Source organism: Danio rerio, chromosome 22, assembly GCF_049306965.1.
Source record: "Danio rerio strain Tuebingen ecotype United States chromosome 22, GRCz12tu, whole genome shotgun sequence".
Lineage (NCBI taxonomy): Eukaryota > Metazoa > Chordata > Actinopteri > Cypriniformes > Danionidae > Danio > Danio rerio.
This window is the reverse complement of record NC_133197.1, coordinates 2,336,538-2,354,994: the sequence shown is the minus strand read 5'-3', so window position 1 is coordinate 2,354,994 and position 18,457 is coordinate 2,336,538. Positions and strand designations below refer to the sequence as shown.

The 18,457-nt window shown below is 39.3% G+C and overlaps 1 protein-coding gene across 1 annotated transcript; it reads right to left on the bottom strand.

The window, feature by feature from the left end:
* Window positions 1-1,654: 1,654 nt before the first annotated feature.
* On the bottom strand, window positions 1,655-7,854 carry znf1161 (zinc finger protein 1161). The gene is made up of 3 exons (NM_001245092.1): window positions 7,804-7,854; window positions 6,706-6,815; window positions 1,655-2,890 (listed from the first exon to the last, which is right to left on the bottom strand). Exons 1-3 carry the CDS (start codon window positions 7,851-7,853, stop codon window positions 1,758-1,760), a joined length of 1,293 nt encoding a protein of 430 aa, NP_001232021.1. The 5' UTR covers window position 7,854; the 3' UTR covers window positions 1,655-1,757.
* Window positions 7,855-18,457: the final 10,603 nt, after the last annotated feature.

The window sequence follows — 18,457 nt, the reverse complement described above, 5'->3', positions numbered from 1 at the left end:
CCACAAAGTAGCAAATATGAAGGTCCAGCTGCTTACTTTTTGTCATCTGATTGAGACTCTCGTCAAACATGACCACAAACCCGTTGGTCTGATTAACCTGGTCAATAAGTTCTTTAGTTATAAAAGTAGCCAATCCGAATTTAGTAATTTATGCAGTTTTGTTGCATCCAAACGAGATTGAAGCTGCAAACTCCGAAATTAGGAAACATGGTTTTGAAAACCTCTGTAATGTTCTCATTTCATGTGTAAAGGCTGATTTATACTTCTGCGTCAAGCGCACGCGTATGCTACGGCGCGGCCTATGCGTGGACGCATAGCCCTCGCCGTTGCCGTCAGCGTTGCTGACGCGCACCGCTCAAAAAATGTAACTACATATCGCAACGACGCATAGCGCAAGCTCTGTGATTGGTCGGCTTGGTAGTGTTGATGAGTGTGGGCGGGACTGAGAGCCGCGCAAGCCTGATAGAGCAATTGCTTACAACTGTAGAGTCCTGTGAAGGAGATCCACATAAAAAGTTTTGTTTTGTGTTTACCTCATGGTTAAAGTTGTTGCACGTCCGCCTGTTCCTGCCTCAAAATGCACGAGTTTGAGCCAATTGTACATTAAAGAAGCATTTAGAAAAAACAAAACAGCAGCGAAGAAACTCGACACAGAGGAACATTAACACCTCACTGCCCACTAGCATTTCGGAAGTGCAGACCAACAGAAACAGCACGTAGAAATATAAATGCACAGCTACGCGCGTTGCATGTGCTGTGGGTCACACCGATCACTTGACGCAGAAGTATAAACCAGGCTTAAGAGTGGTGCTCAGAGATTCTTTTAAGGACCCACATCACCTCTGCCTGCAGAGTTGTTGTCGACCAACAGTAAGATAGGATGCTCCTTGGCTGTGGTGGCAGTGCTTCATAATGTAATCATTTCTTCATTACTGATACCAAAGCTGATTTCAGTAACCAAAGAGGTCTCCGGTGCACAGAACTGCACAATAGATGGTTGGCGCTGATGAGCAGTACTACACGCGGTGTGTTTGGTACCTTTCATATGCGAGTCCGGGGCCGTAACACCCATTGTCGCTAGCTTAAAAGATTTCCAGCACCAACAGCAGTAGGCCTCGCGATCATTTCCTGGCACAGGCTTGACCTAAACATAATTCGGATTCCTTGGCCACAGCGGATTAAACCAACACTTTCCCATATTAGCCAACAAACTAGGCTAGAGACCCTCTTGTTCTGTACCTAACTTGCCTGGTAATGATAGTCACAGGTGCGCTGGCTTTCGCACTTGCTGCTATGAAGTGGAGTGTAAGGTGCATCAATCTTTCATTAGCTTACATTAGTAACAGTTAATTTTGTTATGGTAAAAGGCAAAAATAAATAAATTAAGAACGTGGTAACAAAATCCAAGACTTTTTGTACCAAATTCAAGGCTATTAAGGCCTTACTTTTTGAGATTATTAAATATAAGATTCTTTAAATGCTTTTAAGACTCCGCAGGTACTCTGAATGACCAAAACAACACTTCCGATGTTTTACAGTGTGCTCAGCCGGCTACTTTGTCCATTCGCACACATTTTAATCAACAAATAATCTCTGATAACAAAGTTTTTAAAGCAAATACTGGAATTTGATCTGAAAGTGTTTCTATTGCATCTTTTCTTATCGAATAGAAAGTTTATTCTCCTCAGTTATGCGCATCTCCCAAACACACATAAAAACAGGTGGATGAAAACGTAGCTAGTGCTGTTTACCGTTTCTTAACATGAACATGAATGAGGCTTCTCCTGTGTATGAGCTAGAAAATGTTTCCTCAGCTCTGAAGCCCTCAAAAATGTTTTGTCGCATTGATCACATTTGTGGTTTTTCCTTTCAGCGTGGCGCAGGATGTGTAAATTAAGGAGAAATGAAGCTCTGAAACTCTTCCCGCATTGAGCACATGTGTAGGGTTTCTCTTCAGTGTGAGTGCTCTCATGTGTTTTGAGATGTGCTTTTTGAATGAATCTCTTGTCGCAGTGTGAACACTTGTTCGGTTTCTCTCCAGTGTGGATCTTCTGGTGTCGTCTCAAGTCTCTAGCTCGAATAAAACTCTTCTCACACTCGATGCACACAAACTCCCTCACACCAGTGTGCATCTGCTGATGCAAATTTAACTCTCGCAAACGTTTAAAACTCTTTCCACACTCAGAACACGAATGAGGTTTCTCCTGTGTGTGAACACTAAGATGGTTCTTCAGATCTGAAGTCCTCAGAAATGTTTTGCCGCACTGATCACACTTGTGTGTTTTGTCTCCAGTGTGGATCAGCTTGTGTTGATGAAGATGTGATGATTGCCTAAAGCTCATCCCACACACAGTACATATGAACGGTTTCTCTCCGGTGTGAATAATCTGGTGTTGTTTCAAGTCTCCAGATTTAATAAAACTCTTCCCACACTCAGAGCACACAAACGCTTTCTCACCAGTGTGGATCTTCTGATGGCCTTTTAAATGTGACAGATATGTGAAACTCTTTCCACACTCAGAGCAGGAATACGGCCTCTCGTTTGTGTGAACTCTAAGATGGGTCTTCAGATCTGAAGGCCATGGAAATAATTTGCCGCATTGATCACACTTGTGCGGTTTCTCTCCAGTGTGCATCATCTCATGTCTTTTCAGATGTCCTGAACGATTGAATCTCTTGCCGCAGTGTGAACACATGTAGGGTTTCTCTCCAATGTGGATCAACATGTGAACGTTGAGGTCGTGTTTCTGGCTGAAACTCCTTCCACATTGAGTGCAGGTGAAATCTTTTCTTTTCATTATAGAGTTGTGTTTGTCCTTTGTGCGAGTTTCAGTTTCACTTTTGACCTGATGTTTCTCCTCAGCTTCACTCTCCTTCTCCACCAGCACATCTGAAAATAAAGTAAGCTATATTTTAAAGCGTACATTTGAAAATAAATGACGATGAAAGTAATGCTGAGTTCAGACTGCGTGATTTTAGCCCCGATTTTGACTCACCAACAGGTTTTGAGAAATCAGCTGCAAATGCCTGAAATCACAGGCAAATCGGTGCTCGTGAGTAACAATTACACAGTATGAATTATCAAAGACGGGATCTGAGAGAATCGTAGATGAGTCGCCGATGCCTGCGAGATATTTGGCGTGCTGAATATCTGGAGCTGTCGGCGATTTAAATCATGCCGTGTGAAATGTGCTCTGATTAAAAATAACATCAGCGATCGCCTACAGCCAATGAGAGAGCAGCATTCACTAGTGTGTGTGTGTGTGTGTGTACCTGCTGGTCAGCAGGAGGTTGAGGGAGAAGTTAAAAGCGCTTATCTTCGGTTAATTTGGACCCAAGTAGGGTTGTAACAATATACCGGTATGACGGTCTACCACGATTTGAACTTGCACGATTATCATACCATGAACAATTGCATATCAACGGTTTTAACCCTTAAAGACCAAGACAGCCGCCCGCGGCTAAAAATAAGTATTGCTCTTAAATGTTTAATAACTTTTGATCCGCTGATCCCATTCATACAATTCAAAGATTGGCATAAAGAAGAGAATCTCAGCTTTCCAGTGCTGTATCACATAACATTCGCGGACTTTCAGAGGCTCTGGAATCAGTGCGGTTACATCATCAAAATTTGACAACGCTGATTTGACAAAGAAACGCTCGTCACTGTGTCTCCGGACAAACCAGACATGATACGTTGATGCATTGTCCCTCCTTCATGCCCAGATTGGTTCAAACTCGCTATATCACAACCAATAAGCATAGGTTTCGCTTTTGTTTGTGGACCAACAATGAGCTTTTTGAACAACACGGAATGAGAGACAGGCATACATTTATGCACGGCTAAATAAAACGCAAAAAAAAGTTTTGCATGAAATAATTCTCATACTAAGTACTTTTGCATGCACAGCAGCACAGAAACATGACAAAACAGTGACACAGCAAAGACGAACTGCTGCTCTTGCTGTTTTCAAAAGACGCAAATGAAGGTGCAGCTGTTTGTCTGCATTGCAGACATCCATATCCAAATCCATATCCACAGACAACCATATCCATGCTGGCACATAAAACCTAAGGATGTTCCATATTGAATCTAGTTTCGTTATGTAACTATTTATAGTATAGTAAATATTTATATCTATTTTTTTACTGAGGATTTGCACCATGTTTATTTGGACTTTATTTGGACTTTGACACATTACTTATTATTTTCTTATTTTTTATTTGTTCATTGTAAGTGGTGTTGTTTATAGTAAATGAAAATATATCATTTGGAAAAAGTCAAATTTGCTTCACTGTTCTATTATTTTGTAACACTTTTTTTCTGTTTAGTTCATTCCCAGACCTTTTGGGCAAATACATTGTCAGTAAATAAATGCATTTTTTCCCCCATAGAAAAACCTTTGTTCAGTCAGAAAACGTGTTCTTATTCTTTTCAGGGTCTTTGCTATGAGAATTACTATTTAATACCGTATACCGCGAAACCGTCAAACCGTGGTATTGTTTTAGACGATTATCATACCGTAAAAAAGTTCATACCGTTACAACCCTAGACCCAAGAAATGGAGAAAAAAACAAGTGGAGGTTTGACAGGAGCACCCGTGTCTGTTTGACGTTTCATACAGAAACTTAAAAAAGAAAGTTGAGGAGAAATTGCTAATTCCCTTGAAACCCAGATGAGCAATAGTACATTTTTTCCTCATTAAAAGCTTCTTTCTCGTTATGTAGTAAATAACAAAAGATATACGACGTGTTTTGCGTGTGAGACGTAGTTTGGACAAAGTTGTCAGCGATTCTTCCTATTGTAATGTCATGAAATGTGAAAGTCCCTGTCGCCGATCCATTTTGCAGTGTAAACAAAGCAGCGACGAAACGATAGTTCAGATAGTCATGCAGTGCGTAAACACGACTACTTTAAAAATCATGCAGTCTGAACTCGACATAATGGAAGTTCTTAGATTGGTGGATGTGTAGAAAATATAATTCTTCTTTTTTATTTCTCAGAGTTAGTCTTGATTCTCTATTAGTATGCTGTGTATGCTTTGCCTAAAGAGATGTTAAATCATTTACCTTACAGTCATTCTTTACTATATATATTTTCTTATATTCTATACTATATTTTGTATGTTCTGTGAAATTATATGCTAACCAAAACTGGCCATTGAGGAGATGTGTTTTGCATACTAATGAGGCATTTCGCAGAAAGAGCTATCTTGGACAAGAAATATGCAGCAGAAACAATAAAAATAACGTGTCTTTCGCCTTTGATTTCCTGTGAAAAAGTATTGGAGCCTATGTAGGTCTCTAAGCATGTGCATTTAACTGGTCTTGTTTTTCTGTGCAGAAAAGAGGAACTAGAGATGGTGCCGAAAAGCTGACAGAGACAACCCGCCTTCTCTTTCTTCTGTGTGTAAAACTGGGTTTCTAGATCCCAGGCGGGGCAGAGTACCTGACGTTAGTCCCGGTTAGCATTGTATAACGGTTAGACTATCTTGGTGTATGCCCAGAGCTCTGAACATTGAATTATTCATTTGTATTCAATAAATTACTAAACTTTTAAGCATTGAACAATTTCTCCCGAGTTTGAATTGAACACGCATGGAATAGAGATAGATAATCCAACAGATGAGAGGGTTTTTTTCTTTAACTGGTTCATATCGGGTTTTATCCATACTTGCATCATCGATTCTGCGATTGATCCCGTGGTCTGTTAACCAGTTAAACTCTGCTATTTTGGGATTTTGCCTACCCTAATTTAAAAGCTTCCCAAAACCACATGCAGAGGTATGAATGCAAAAATTTGGTATCATTTTAAGGAAAAACCTTTGAATTTTCATAAAACACTATTGAAAGTGTTTAAAATAATTGTATATGTTTTCTGCGTTATAATAAACACCTAAAAAAGAGGCACTTTTTTTGGTTAACATATTGTTATAGGTTGCTGTAATTAATGTTGGTGGTTCCTGCACATGTCTGTAATCATAATAAAAAGAAAAACGTCTCCACCATAATCTATGCAAAAGTTGTTGTATTCCAACTGATGAGAGGTGCTGTACAAGCCACAGAGGCCTATCAGTGTTTTCATATTTCACTATTCTTTTGTTTGATCAAACATAATTCACTGTGTTTGGAGCACGTCAGACATATAAAAGGATTACTTATGCACATCCCCTCAAAAACAGAGGAGAAATGGCCCTGAAGCGCACAGCATAAGGTGAGAGATGACAGCTGTCTGTGCTATCTGGGGCTGCTTATTGATCATAAATGTATTGTTTTCACTTCTGCGCCATGGAAACACCGCGATTCATTCGGCAACTGTTTGATATGTGAATATAATTAAGTAAAGGAATGCTAGAACCGTATGAGCACCGGCAAGAGCTTTCATTTGAGCTATAACTTGTACATGTGTCATATGAACAATATAAAAATTAACCAATGTTCAATACCCAGCTCAGGTATCCAAAATACTGTGTATTTAAGTGTAAATAACTTTTGTACAGTAGAATAAAAACCAAAGTGATGCATATGAGCATAAAATATAGATTCTACACTTTCAAACAAAACCACTTACAGGGGTCTGGTGCAATCATGGCCCTTTAAATCTTAAAGCGAAAGTCGATGATGTCACAGAGTTTAACCGGTTAAATATGAACAACCCCACTGTTCTTCAGCCTCATTATTGAAGAGTAATGAATAAACACAAACCTATTAGTTCTTCAGACTCTTCCTGTTTAATTCTGCAGGGTTCTGGATCACTCATCTTCTCACTGTCCTTCAATAAACTCTGTCTTTGTCTTTCACTGATGGTGGCAGAGCTTCAGGAGAACAAACAGAGAAATCTGATTCATTTACACTGACTGAGGAAAGAAAACATAGTATGATGTTATATCTTATAGGTGACGCAATATGTAACAGAGTTGATTGTAATGCGTTCCACAGTAAGACGTTACTCAATTTTATTGAAATTTTTGGGAAACACAGAAACGTAATAAATTACAGTTTAAACTTGAGTAATTTGATAAGTCACTAAAGTCAGTGTAATTACGCTACTTACATTACAAATATAATATTTAGAGGAGAAAAAAAATATCTATTTTTTAAATCACATTTTCTTCTGCGACAACATCAGTTAATGAGCATTTGCTTTTAAATTGCTCAAAATTGTGAGCTGACATAGCTGCTGACGAGAGTGTTTGCTTCTTCGAGTAGAAATACAGACATTACTCTGAATTCATTGAGCTTAAAAAACAAAACTAAAGAGCTTTCCACTGCTTTTAACTCGACCGGCAACTTGTTCAAGCACTTGAACAGAAAGCATATATATATATATATATATATATATATATATATATATATATATATATATATATGTGTGTGTGTGTGTGTGTGTGTGTGTGTACTGCATTTATATAAATACCTTATTACCTAATTAGATCGCTAGCAGTAGCACAGTAACTGGTAGAAAAAAAACATTTTGAAAACAAACCGCTCTACAAACGATAACTTTTATGTTTTCTTCATCTAAGTTTATATACCTGCCGCAGAAGATTCCCATTATGTCCCTTCACAGATCATACTCGCGAAATAACAAACACAACCGTGACAAACTCACTAAGTAAAACACAAACACTGAGCTCATGTTTTCCTCTCAGAGCTCCTCTCTGCCTGCTGTATTGTTTTGGTCAGCAGACACACAGATAGAGGTGAACTCAATGCAGAAACTAGTCGCAGATTGTCGCTTTAATAAACTGTAAAGTGTGTTTTATTGTTGTGTAAACACGAAAAAAAGCGTCAACGACTCACCTCAGCTCTGAAGACTCGACGCTGAATGAACGCGTCAGTGCTGACGTCATCACGGCGAGGCGGGAACAACGGCAGATTTGTATTTTATTTATATATGTGTGTTATATTATATTATATTATATATATATATATATATATATATATATATATATATATATATATATATATATATATATATATATATATATATATATATATGTGTGTGTGTGTGTGTGTAAAAGTATTACAAAAACCAGATGGCCTATAATATGTAATAAATAAACCAATAAAAATCAATACAAATGATATATTACAAAAAACAGACATAAATGGAGAAATAATTGAAGACCTATTGGAGGAAAAAGACGTTTAAATGATGGAGGAGGGACGGAGCTAGATGTACATGCACACTGTCACAGTGAAAATCACCACAATAAGTTATCACCATTAAACTGATCATATTAAGCAGAACCCAAACCGAATGAGTTATGACTGTATTAACTCTAATGCTTTAAGTTTACTTAATTAATCTAGTTTTATTCTGTAGTCTTTCAATATCCCATTATTAAACATTCCTTTGTAAAACTGAACAACTGTGTAACCAATAAAGACACAACTGTAAATACTTTCGTATAAATATGTACATTTATTTGTACAGGTAAAAAAGTCAACAATGCACATGTTGCACATAAACCATCTAAATGTATAACTTAACAATTGGTATTTACTTTATTTTCCACCTATTTAATAGTCCTTCTGAGTTCTTGTGTTGATATACATGCATACATGAGCTCCTGAAAAAACACAAAAAAATTAAATAAATAAATAAAAATCCACACTTGGCAAATCAAGCTCATCCTGATTCTGATTGAACAGTTTTCACAGTAGTTGCTATAGGGGCGGGGCAGGACAAATACACAGACCAATGGCTAAACAACAAAGGAGAGGTTAAGGTTAATGTTTCGTACAATTTTATATTCACTAAGTATAAGAGCCATAAGTTCATTGTTTTGTTTATGTTAAATTAATAATATTGTGAAAGGCGAAACTTGAAAATATTTAACTAAAAGTAATTAAATATTTAATATAGAGTATATGCTGATGTCACTTCCGGGAAGGGAGAAGTTGTGTAATGAAGATGGAAGCAAGACAGTTTTTGACCGTGTAATATAGTTCAGTTAAGTTGGTATTAAACATGTTCGAAATGACATCACTGGACTGTCTTATGTTACTCGCCTTCAAATCCTGCTAATTCAAAGAGAGAAACAAGACAAGAAGAGACGGATTGATGGCACATCCACTAATTGTCATTATTATTATGTTCACTACTGTCATGGATTCCAAACTAAAGCAAACAAATCGTCTCAAGCCTGGTTTATACTTCTGCGTCAAGTGACCGGCGTAACCCACGGCGCAGGCAACACACGTAGCTGTGCATTTATACTTCTGCGCGCTGTCTCTGTCGGTCTGCATTAACACTTTCGAAACGCTAGTTGGCAGTGAGGTGTAAATGTTCCTCTGTGTCGAGTTTCTTTTCTTTTTTGCTTTTCCTGAACACTTCCTGGATGTACAAGTGGCTCAAACTCGCTCATTTTGAGGCAGGAACCGGCGGACGTGCAACAACTTTAACTATGAGGTAAACACAAAACAAAACTTTCCATCCGGAGCTCCTTCACGGGACTCCACACTTGTAAACATTCGCTTGCGCGGCGTCGCGCTATTCGCGCGGCTCTCGGTCCCGCCCAGACTCGTCAGCGCTACCAAGCCGACCAATCACAGAGCTTACGCTACGCGTTGTTGCGACGTGTAGTTACATTTTTTGAGAGGTGCACGTCAGTGACGGCGATGGCCACGGCGAAGGGCTATGCGTCAGCGCCGTAGCATACGCCGGTGTTTGACGCAGAAGTATAAATCAGCCTTCAGCTGGAACAATTTTGTGCAACTAAAGCGCCACCAACTGGACGTGTTGAGCGCCTGACATTTTAAAGCTGACGTCTTTTCACTTTGGTGAATGTCTTTGAAGCATGAGGTGTTGTTTTTTTGTGCGATTATGAAACAGTAGAGTCCCAGCAGTGAATATACCACTGCATTGCTGGACATGTGATTATTCAGATAAAATTAAAAGGCGGGGCTAGCGCTGGATGATTCATCAAAGGCAGTTTTCAGATTGAGCAGCTTTACTGCACAGACCCAAAGTTCACTGACAAGCTACGCAAAAGATCGTCGATTATTTATTTAATGTGATTCTGGAATCGAAGACTCGTTTTGAGATTTTACAGCTGTTTGCGTTCATTCTCAGTGATACGGCAGCGGTCCTCAACCACAGGGCCAAATGGTACCAGGCCACACAAGGCAGAGGCTGTGTGTTTGTTTGAATAACACAGTTGAGAGCCGGGTAAGTAACTGCATTATGGACCGGGTCTCGGGCGGCCGCTGTTATTGGATACTATACCAAAGTTGGGGACCCGGGGGTGTTACAGACAGGAAAATACAGACTACAGACTCGAAAATCAAAATTACTGGAGTTTTTTGAGAGAAATAACAAAACGGGAGGGTGGTGGGAGATGGGTCTGAAATACGAGACTACCTAGAAAACGAGAAGTGTTGGCAGGTATGGGCGTGACACGCTCACGCCTTCCAGACACACCAAGTTCAAAGAATGCTGTGAGTGCACCATGTGACAAGAACTGCTCGATCAGCTTGTAACTGTTTGCTGTTATGTTGTATATTGTGTATATAAGTTGTTTACGTTTCCTTTTTGTTGTTGAGAAAATAGGTTACATTCATTATTTGTAAATGTAGTTTTGTTATTTGGTTTGGTGCTTTGATTTTAAAATCTCGACAGTTGACTGCCTGTAAGGTTCTTACTTGTGAGCAAGCAATCGGCAAACATGAACTGTTTGCATGCGAGCGTCAATGGATGTATTAAATGCAAAGAACTTGAACAAGAGATTGAAAGAGTATTCAAGACAATTACCTTCATGTAGCATGCAGCCAATGAGGTATTGTGCTTTATATTTGTATTTTGTGTTTAAAGTTTCTAAGGTTTGTTTGTTTACGTTTGTTTTGGTTTACATTAAGTTCATTTGTTTTGCCGCTGAGACTGCAGCTCTGCACAAGACGTTTGGCCAGCGGAGAAATTAATTAGAAATTAGAGTCTGGTTTCCCCTCAAGTTTTTTTTCCCTCTCCGCTGTCGCCTCTAGCTTGCATGGTTTGGGATCGGTAGAGCTACCCATTGGTGATTTGCTCTTCAGTTTTTGGACTCTCAGTAATGATTTCAAACCAAACTGAACTGAACTTAAACATTAAAAACTGAACTACTCTGTTTCAATTGCTATGACCATTTATGTGAAGCTGCTTTGAAGCAATCTACATTGTGAAAGCGTTATACAAATAAAGCTGAATTGAATTGAATTAAATATTTATTGTTTAGTTTTTCACGGTGGATTTGGGGGAAAAGCCGTCAAATAAATCAGTATTACGGAAACCACTTGTGCTTCAGCTTGAAATATACACATTTCGGTAGATTAATTATCTCAGACAGACACAGAACGCCCAAACACTGCAGTCCTTTTTAAGTTTCTCCATAATAAAAACTTGTATCAGAACCGCAGCAATGTTTTGTCAGCTTGTGATCTTCTGAGAAAAGCTTGATGATTGGGGGTGTTTTCATCCAATCTGAGATGATTTTGAGGCCTAATTTGGCCAAAGCTTTCTCTGTGTTTCAGCAAAATGAATGATTTTTGGTGATAAATCTTATTTTTTGGCATATTTTGGGAAAAAAGTGCTTTGAATTTTTCAAAAACTCAACAATACACTCAAATTGTCTCCCCTTTGGTTATGTTGGGGGCTGTTTTTGCCGCATCGACTTCCATTATAATCCCATTTTTTGATTGCAAAGTCTATGACAGCATTTAATCATGTATTCTAGATCGTTGGTGGTTCTCCCTGATGGGAAGAGGTAAAATTAGTAATTTTTATTGTTGATCATCAGCTGCAGTGCAAAAAAAGCTTCGTTTCTGGATTTAACATGAAGTGTAGTGTGTGTTTGTGTGTGTGAGATATTGTGCACTAGCATATGCACGAGAATCAAAGCTTTTGCTGAATCCCCATCTCAAATTCACTTCAATTAATCATGCAGCCCTAGGCAGGGATTACGCAAGCATACACACGTTTAACTGTGAAATCTGGTGTTTTCAGGAAGGCGAATTTCCTTCATGTGTAAAACTCTTAAAGGGTCACGAAACACCAAAACACATTTTTTGAGCTGTTGACAGTCGTATATGTGTCCCACACTGCTAAAAACACTATTAGGACACCTATATTTCACTAAAAAGTGTAAATTGGTTGTTTTTGCCATTTAATAATTTGGCAAATAATTCGACTACAGATGTCCATGTAAACACAGTCACATTGTCCGCTGTGGTTGTGTGTTTTGACTCTGAAATTCAGCGCGCCCAAATAGACACTCCCATACCAAGCCGCTTTTCTCCAACACTCCCCCCTAAACAGAGCTGGACACGCCCACTTTTCTGACTTTTTCCAAAGTAGAGGTGTGAAAACACCCTGCTGAAACAAGGGGGTTTCATGGCCCTTTAAAGAACGACTACGGCTTCTCCTTTGTATGAACTCTAAGATGGTCCTTCAGATGTGTGGCCCTCAAGAATGTCTTGCCGCACTGATCGCATCTGTGTGGTTTCACTCCAGAGTGGATCTTTACGTGTGATTTTAGACATCCTAAATCCCGAAATGCTTTGTTGCAGTGTGAACACACGTGAGGTCTCTCTGCCATGTGAGTCATCTGGTGTCGTTTCAAGTCTTTCGCTGTAATAAAAGTCTTCTCACACTCAAAGCATACATGCTCTCTTACGCCAGTGTGGACATGTTGATGTGCATTTAAATATGCCAGCCGTGTAAAACTCTTTCCACACTCAGGACATGAGTAAGGCCTCTCCTTTGTGTGAACTCTGAGATGTTTCTGCAACTCGTAAGGCCTCAGAAATGTTTTGCCGCACTGATCACATTTGTGTTTCTTCTCTCCGGTGTGGATCATCATGTGCTGATGAAGGTTTGATAACTGTGTGAAGCTCTTCCCACACTGACTACATGTGTACGGTTTCTCTCCGGTGTGAGTCATCTCATGTACTTTCAGTACACTTAAGTGACCGAATCTCTTGTTGCAGTGTGAACACACGTACTGTCTCTCTCCAGTGTGGATCATCTGGTGCAGTCTCAAGTGCGCAGCTGTAACAAAACTCTTCCCACACTCCAAGCACACAAACTCTTTCACACCGGTGTGGATCTTCTGATGTCTTCTTAAACTCGACTGTCGTGTAAAACTCTTTCCACACACAGAGCATGAAGGTTTCTCCTTCGTATGAACTCTAAGGTGCTCCTTCAGCTCTGAAAAAATGAAAAATAACTTGCTGCACTGATCACATTTGTGCGGTCTCTCCCCAGGGTGGATCCTCATGTGTTTATGAAGGTATGGTAATTGTGTGAAACTCTTCCCACACTGAGTACAAGTGAACGGTTTCTCTCCGGTGTGAGTCCTCATGTGACCTTTGAGATCGTAATTCCGTCTGAAACTCTTTCCACATTGAGTGCAGGTCAAAGCTTTTACTGCTACAATACTGTGTTCGGTCTTTGATTGAGTTTCATTTTCACTTTTGACGTGATGTTTCTCCTCATCTTCACTCTCCTCCTTGACCATCACATCTGAAAAATAAGTCAAGCCAAGCTTCATTCTCATTCTGCTACATGTGTGGGCATACAGTAGAACAGTGGTCACCAAACTTGTTCTTGGAGGGCCGGTGTCCTGCAGATTTTAGCTCCAACCTTAAACAAACACACCTGAACAAGCTAATCCAGGTCTTTTTAGGTATACTTAAAACATCCAGGCAGGTGTGATGAGGCAAGTTGGAACTAAACCCTGTAGGGACACCGGCCCTCCAGGACCGAGATTGGTGACCCCTGCAGTAGAACAAAATGGTGTCTCTCATTGGACATAGAACTCCACATAAAACAAAACCTACAATACCAGATCAGCAGATACACTCTTACTTAAAGGGTCACGAAACACCAAAACACATGTTTTGAGCTGTTGACAGTCGTATATGTGTCCCACACTGCTAAAAACACTATTAGGACACCTATATCTCACTAAAAAGTGAAAACTGGTTGTTCTTGCGTTATTTCGGACAAATTCGTACTTCCGGTTTGAAACGAATTTTTGAAGCTGCATCACGACTATGAGATCTTAGCGTGTATTCTAGCATGTTGACTAGACGTCTGTACCGGGGCGTCCCGTATTACGTCTCCAAGTGTGCTGCATTAATGCACGAGTAAGGCTTGGTTCAAACCAATCAGCTATTGTGCAATTTCATTAATGTTAGTGTAGACGGCAGAGAGAGGCCACATTGTGTTGGCAAAACAAGTGCGCAGTGTTGCTTTCATAATTTGCTAAAGTGAAGTTTTGTTTTCATTTTCTCTCTGTGAGAGCGCAGCTGGACGTGTGGATTAACAGTGTACGCGATGCACGACAACAATAACTTACGTGTCTAAGGAGGAACATTGTTTACCTGAGAGCTGTTCTCATCTGCAAATGGTGAGATCTGGATTTGCTGCTCGTCTCCTCTTAATAAAGACGCGGCTCTAGTTGCTGGTGATTGTCCTGTCTCTACAGATTTGGTAAGTGAGCGACCAGTGCTCTTTGTATATTCAGTTTGTTCGAATCGAACTAACTATTGCACCGAGTGTAAACATGTTAGCACCACAACCAAACTTTAACCTCGTGTAAGATTTTCACCACATTTTGTGACCGGATTAACACATGCGGCTTACATGCCGAGTGCATCTAAGTTACATAGAAATGCAGAGTTTTTTTTCTTCTCTCATTCGCCGTGCGGTATCTAACATTGCATGAAAAATACACGCTTAAAGCAGTTCCTCCAATCAAATATCTCGTTTGTCGCGAGGGGCACGAATGAATTCCCTGAATGAAAGAGCCAAACTGCAGTTAAAGTCCACCATTTAATAATTTGGCAAATAATTCGACTACAGATGTCCATGTAAACAAAGTCACTCTCTCCCCTGCGTGTGTGTGTTTTGAAACTCAAATAGACACTCCCACACCATCCCTCTTTTGCTCCTCCGACACTCTCCCCTAAACAGAGCTGGACACGCCCACTTTTCTGGCTTTTTCCAAAGTAGAGGTGTGAAAACACCCTGCTGAAACAAGGGGGTTTCATGGCCCTTTAAGATGCCATTTTATTACACAGTTGGGTCGATCTGCATTCTCTAAGTATGCTCCAAATGTCTGGAATGAGCTTCAAGATATACTACATATGAAATCTGTACCAACTATCGTTATATTTAAAAATATTTTAAAGACTGTCAATTTAGAACAGTGTGCATGTTTTACATGGTCCGAAGAGTGAAAGAAGAAAGTAAACATATGGGTCTGTACCTCAACATCAAGAAAATGAAAGTAATGACAACAGCAAGCAATGGTATAGTCCACATAACAATTGACAATGAGGAAATTGAATCAGTCCAAGACTTCATCATCCTTGAATCCAAGATCGACCACAATGGCGAGTCAAAGCCAGAGATCAGACGAAGAATCAAACTTGTCAATGCAAGGAACGGCGAAGGTATGGAAAAGCAAGGACATCAGCATAGTAAAAAAGATAAGAATAATCAACGCCATCGTTTTCCCAATCTTCACGTATGCTTGTGAGAGCTGGATACTCAAGAAGAAAGACAGAAGAAAGATCAATGCTTTCGAATTGTGGTGCTGGAGGCGAATGTTGCGCATACCATGGACGGCGAGGATCACAAACAAAACGATCCTGGAGCGTGTCAAACAAAAAGTATCGCAAGAGGGCAAAACCACCAAGCAGCGGCTCTCGTTCTTTGGTCAAATCATGCGAGCCAACTCCATGGAAACAGCTTTAATGCTCGGTGCAGTCAGTGGATAGAGAAGAAGAGGGCGTCAGAGAACACGATAGCTGGACACAATCAAGACTGACACGAACTTGAACATGGAACAACTGAAAGAAGCAGTCAGAAATAGGAAAGCGTGGCAAACTACGATCCATAAAGTGGCCGAAAGTCGGCGTTGACTGATTGGCTAATCATCATCACATGTTTTAATTATTAATTACGGTTTATATCAGGGATTCTCAATTGGTGGGCCTCAGCGATCCTGCTGGGCCGCGAGATTAAAATGAGCTCTCACCTCTTTGGGGGATCATAACAGGTTTATAAGTGAAGACCGGGGCTGGCGGGCACGCCGTTATAAAACCACCCAATTTTACACTACCCACCTATGTCATGTTTTACAATCTGGCAACATTGCTGAGAACGCGCGCATGCCCGTCTATGACGCCTACTTTAGTGAACAGCTGCATAGGCCGTGGATAACAGGTAATGAAGTTTTAAATAACGTCAAGTTTGTTGCACAGAGCGATCGTTTGAGGGCCGTGCGGGAGGTTTAATTTGCATGTGTTTGTTTTTCTCACAGTGACAGCAGCCATGAGCCGCATTCGAAAGTGAAAGTGAAACCTGTGCGCACATCATTTAGATGATCATATCACATTTTAGAGTTATGATTACAACAAGCATTTGATTTGTTTTTTTCTTTCATAGCGAACACAAAATGTTGTGCATGAAAATAAATGTTTACTGTGTGTCAGTTTAACAACCCTAGCCTATATATAAAGTGGAATAAAATGCAAAAAGGAGTCTGATAATGACAAAATTCTAATTTTACCAGTGAAACAAATGATCTAATAATGCTGTCAATAACAGATGACAAGCACATGTCTTAAACATAATAATTCAACTAGGGTTGTAACAATATACCGGTATGACGGTTTACCACGATTTGAACGTGCACGATTATCATACCATGAACAATTGCATATCAACGGTTTTAACCCTTAAAGACCGAGACAGCCGCCCGCGGCTAAAAATAAGTATTGCTCTTAAATGTTTAATAACTTTTGATCCGCTGATCCCATTCAAAGATTGGCATAAAGAAGAGAATCTCAGCTTTCCAGTGCTGTATCACATAACATTCGCGGCCTTTCAGAGGCTCCGGAATCAGTGCGGTTACGTCATCAACATTTGACAACGCTGATTTGACAAAGAAACGCTCGTCACTGTGTCTCCGGACAAACCAGACACGATACATTGATGCATTGTCCCTCCTCCATGCCCAGATTGGTTCAAACTCGCTATATCACAACCAATAAGCATAGGTTTCGCTTTTGTTTGTGGACCAAGCTTTTTGAACAACACGGAATGAGAGAAAGGCATACATTTATGCGCGGCTAAATAAAACGCAAAAAAAAAAAGTTTTGCATGAAATAATTCTCATACTAAGTACTTTTGCATGCACAGCAGCACAGAAACATGACAAAACAGTGACACAGCAAAGACGAACTGCTGCTCTTGCTGTTTTCAAAAGACGCAAATGAAGATGCAGCGGTTTGTTAGTCTGCATTGCAGACAACCACATCCAAATCCATATCCACAGACAACCATATCCATGCTGGCACATAAAACCTAAGGATGTTCCATATTGAATCTAGTTTCGTTATGTAACTATTTATAGTATAGTAAATATTTATATCTATTTTTTACTGAGGATTTGCACCATGTTTATTTGGACTTTATTTGGACTTTGACACATTATTTATTATTTTCTTATTTTTTTATTTGTTCATTGTAAGTGGTGTTGTTTATAGTAACTAAAAATATATTATTTGGAAAAAGTCAAATTTGCTTCACTGTTCTATTATTTTGTAACATTTGTAACATACCGTATACCGCGAAACCGTCAAACCGTGGTATTGTTTTAGACGATTATCATACCGCGAAAAATTCATACCGTTACAACCCTAAATTCAACGTTATAATTATGAATAGTTATATTCTGATGTCATCATTTTACTGTGAATTAACAAACAGGACATATTGAAAGTCTGTTCAAGTCCACCATAATGACTGTACACAATTTAGCATTTTAAGCAACAGTAGAGCTACACACAGGCCTCATATTATTAGTGTTGTTTTACCATATGTTTAAGAATGAACAATAATAGGCTAATCATATTAACTTTTATTTTACATTTACAGAATCGTGATCTTGATTTTAAGCAAAAAATAAATGAAAAATTGTGTTTTACATTTTTGCCAGGATCATGAAGCCCTAGTCCCATATTCTAAACTTAAAAATTCAAATAGAAGTTAATATAAAAATTTAATAAAATTGATGACGCCCTTTAAGATAAAACCTTATGCTTCAGGCTCATTATAGAAGAGTAAAGAACAAACACAAACCTATTAGTTCTTCAGTGTCTTCCTGTTTAATTCTGCAGGGTTCTGGATCACTCATCTTCTCACTGTCCTTCAATAAACTCTGTCTTTGTCTTTCACTGATGGCGGCAGAGCTTCAGGAGAACAAACAGAGAAGACTATGAACATTAAAACAGCAGATCAGCTCATTCTATAGTGTTTGGAATATAAGGTACTATTTACTATTGATAAATCATATTGTTGTATTTACATCAATTTAAACGGCAATCGTTCAAACTAAAAAAGTGATTAGATTGTTAGCAGTAGCACATCTACGCACAGAAACTGGGAATTAACAAAAAACTTTAG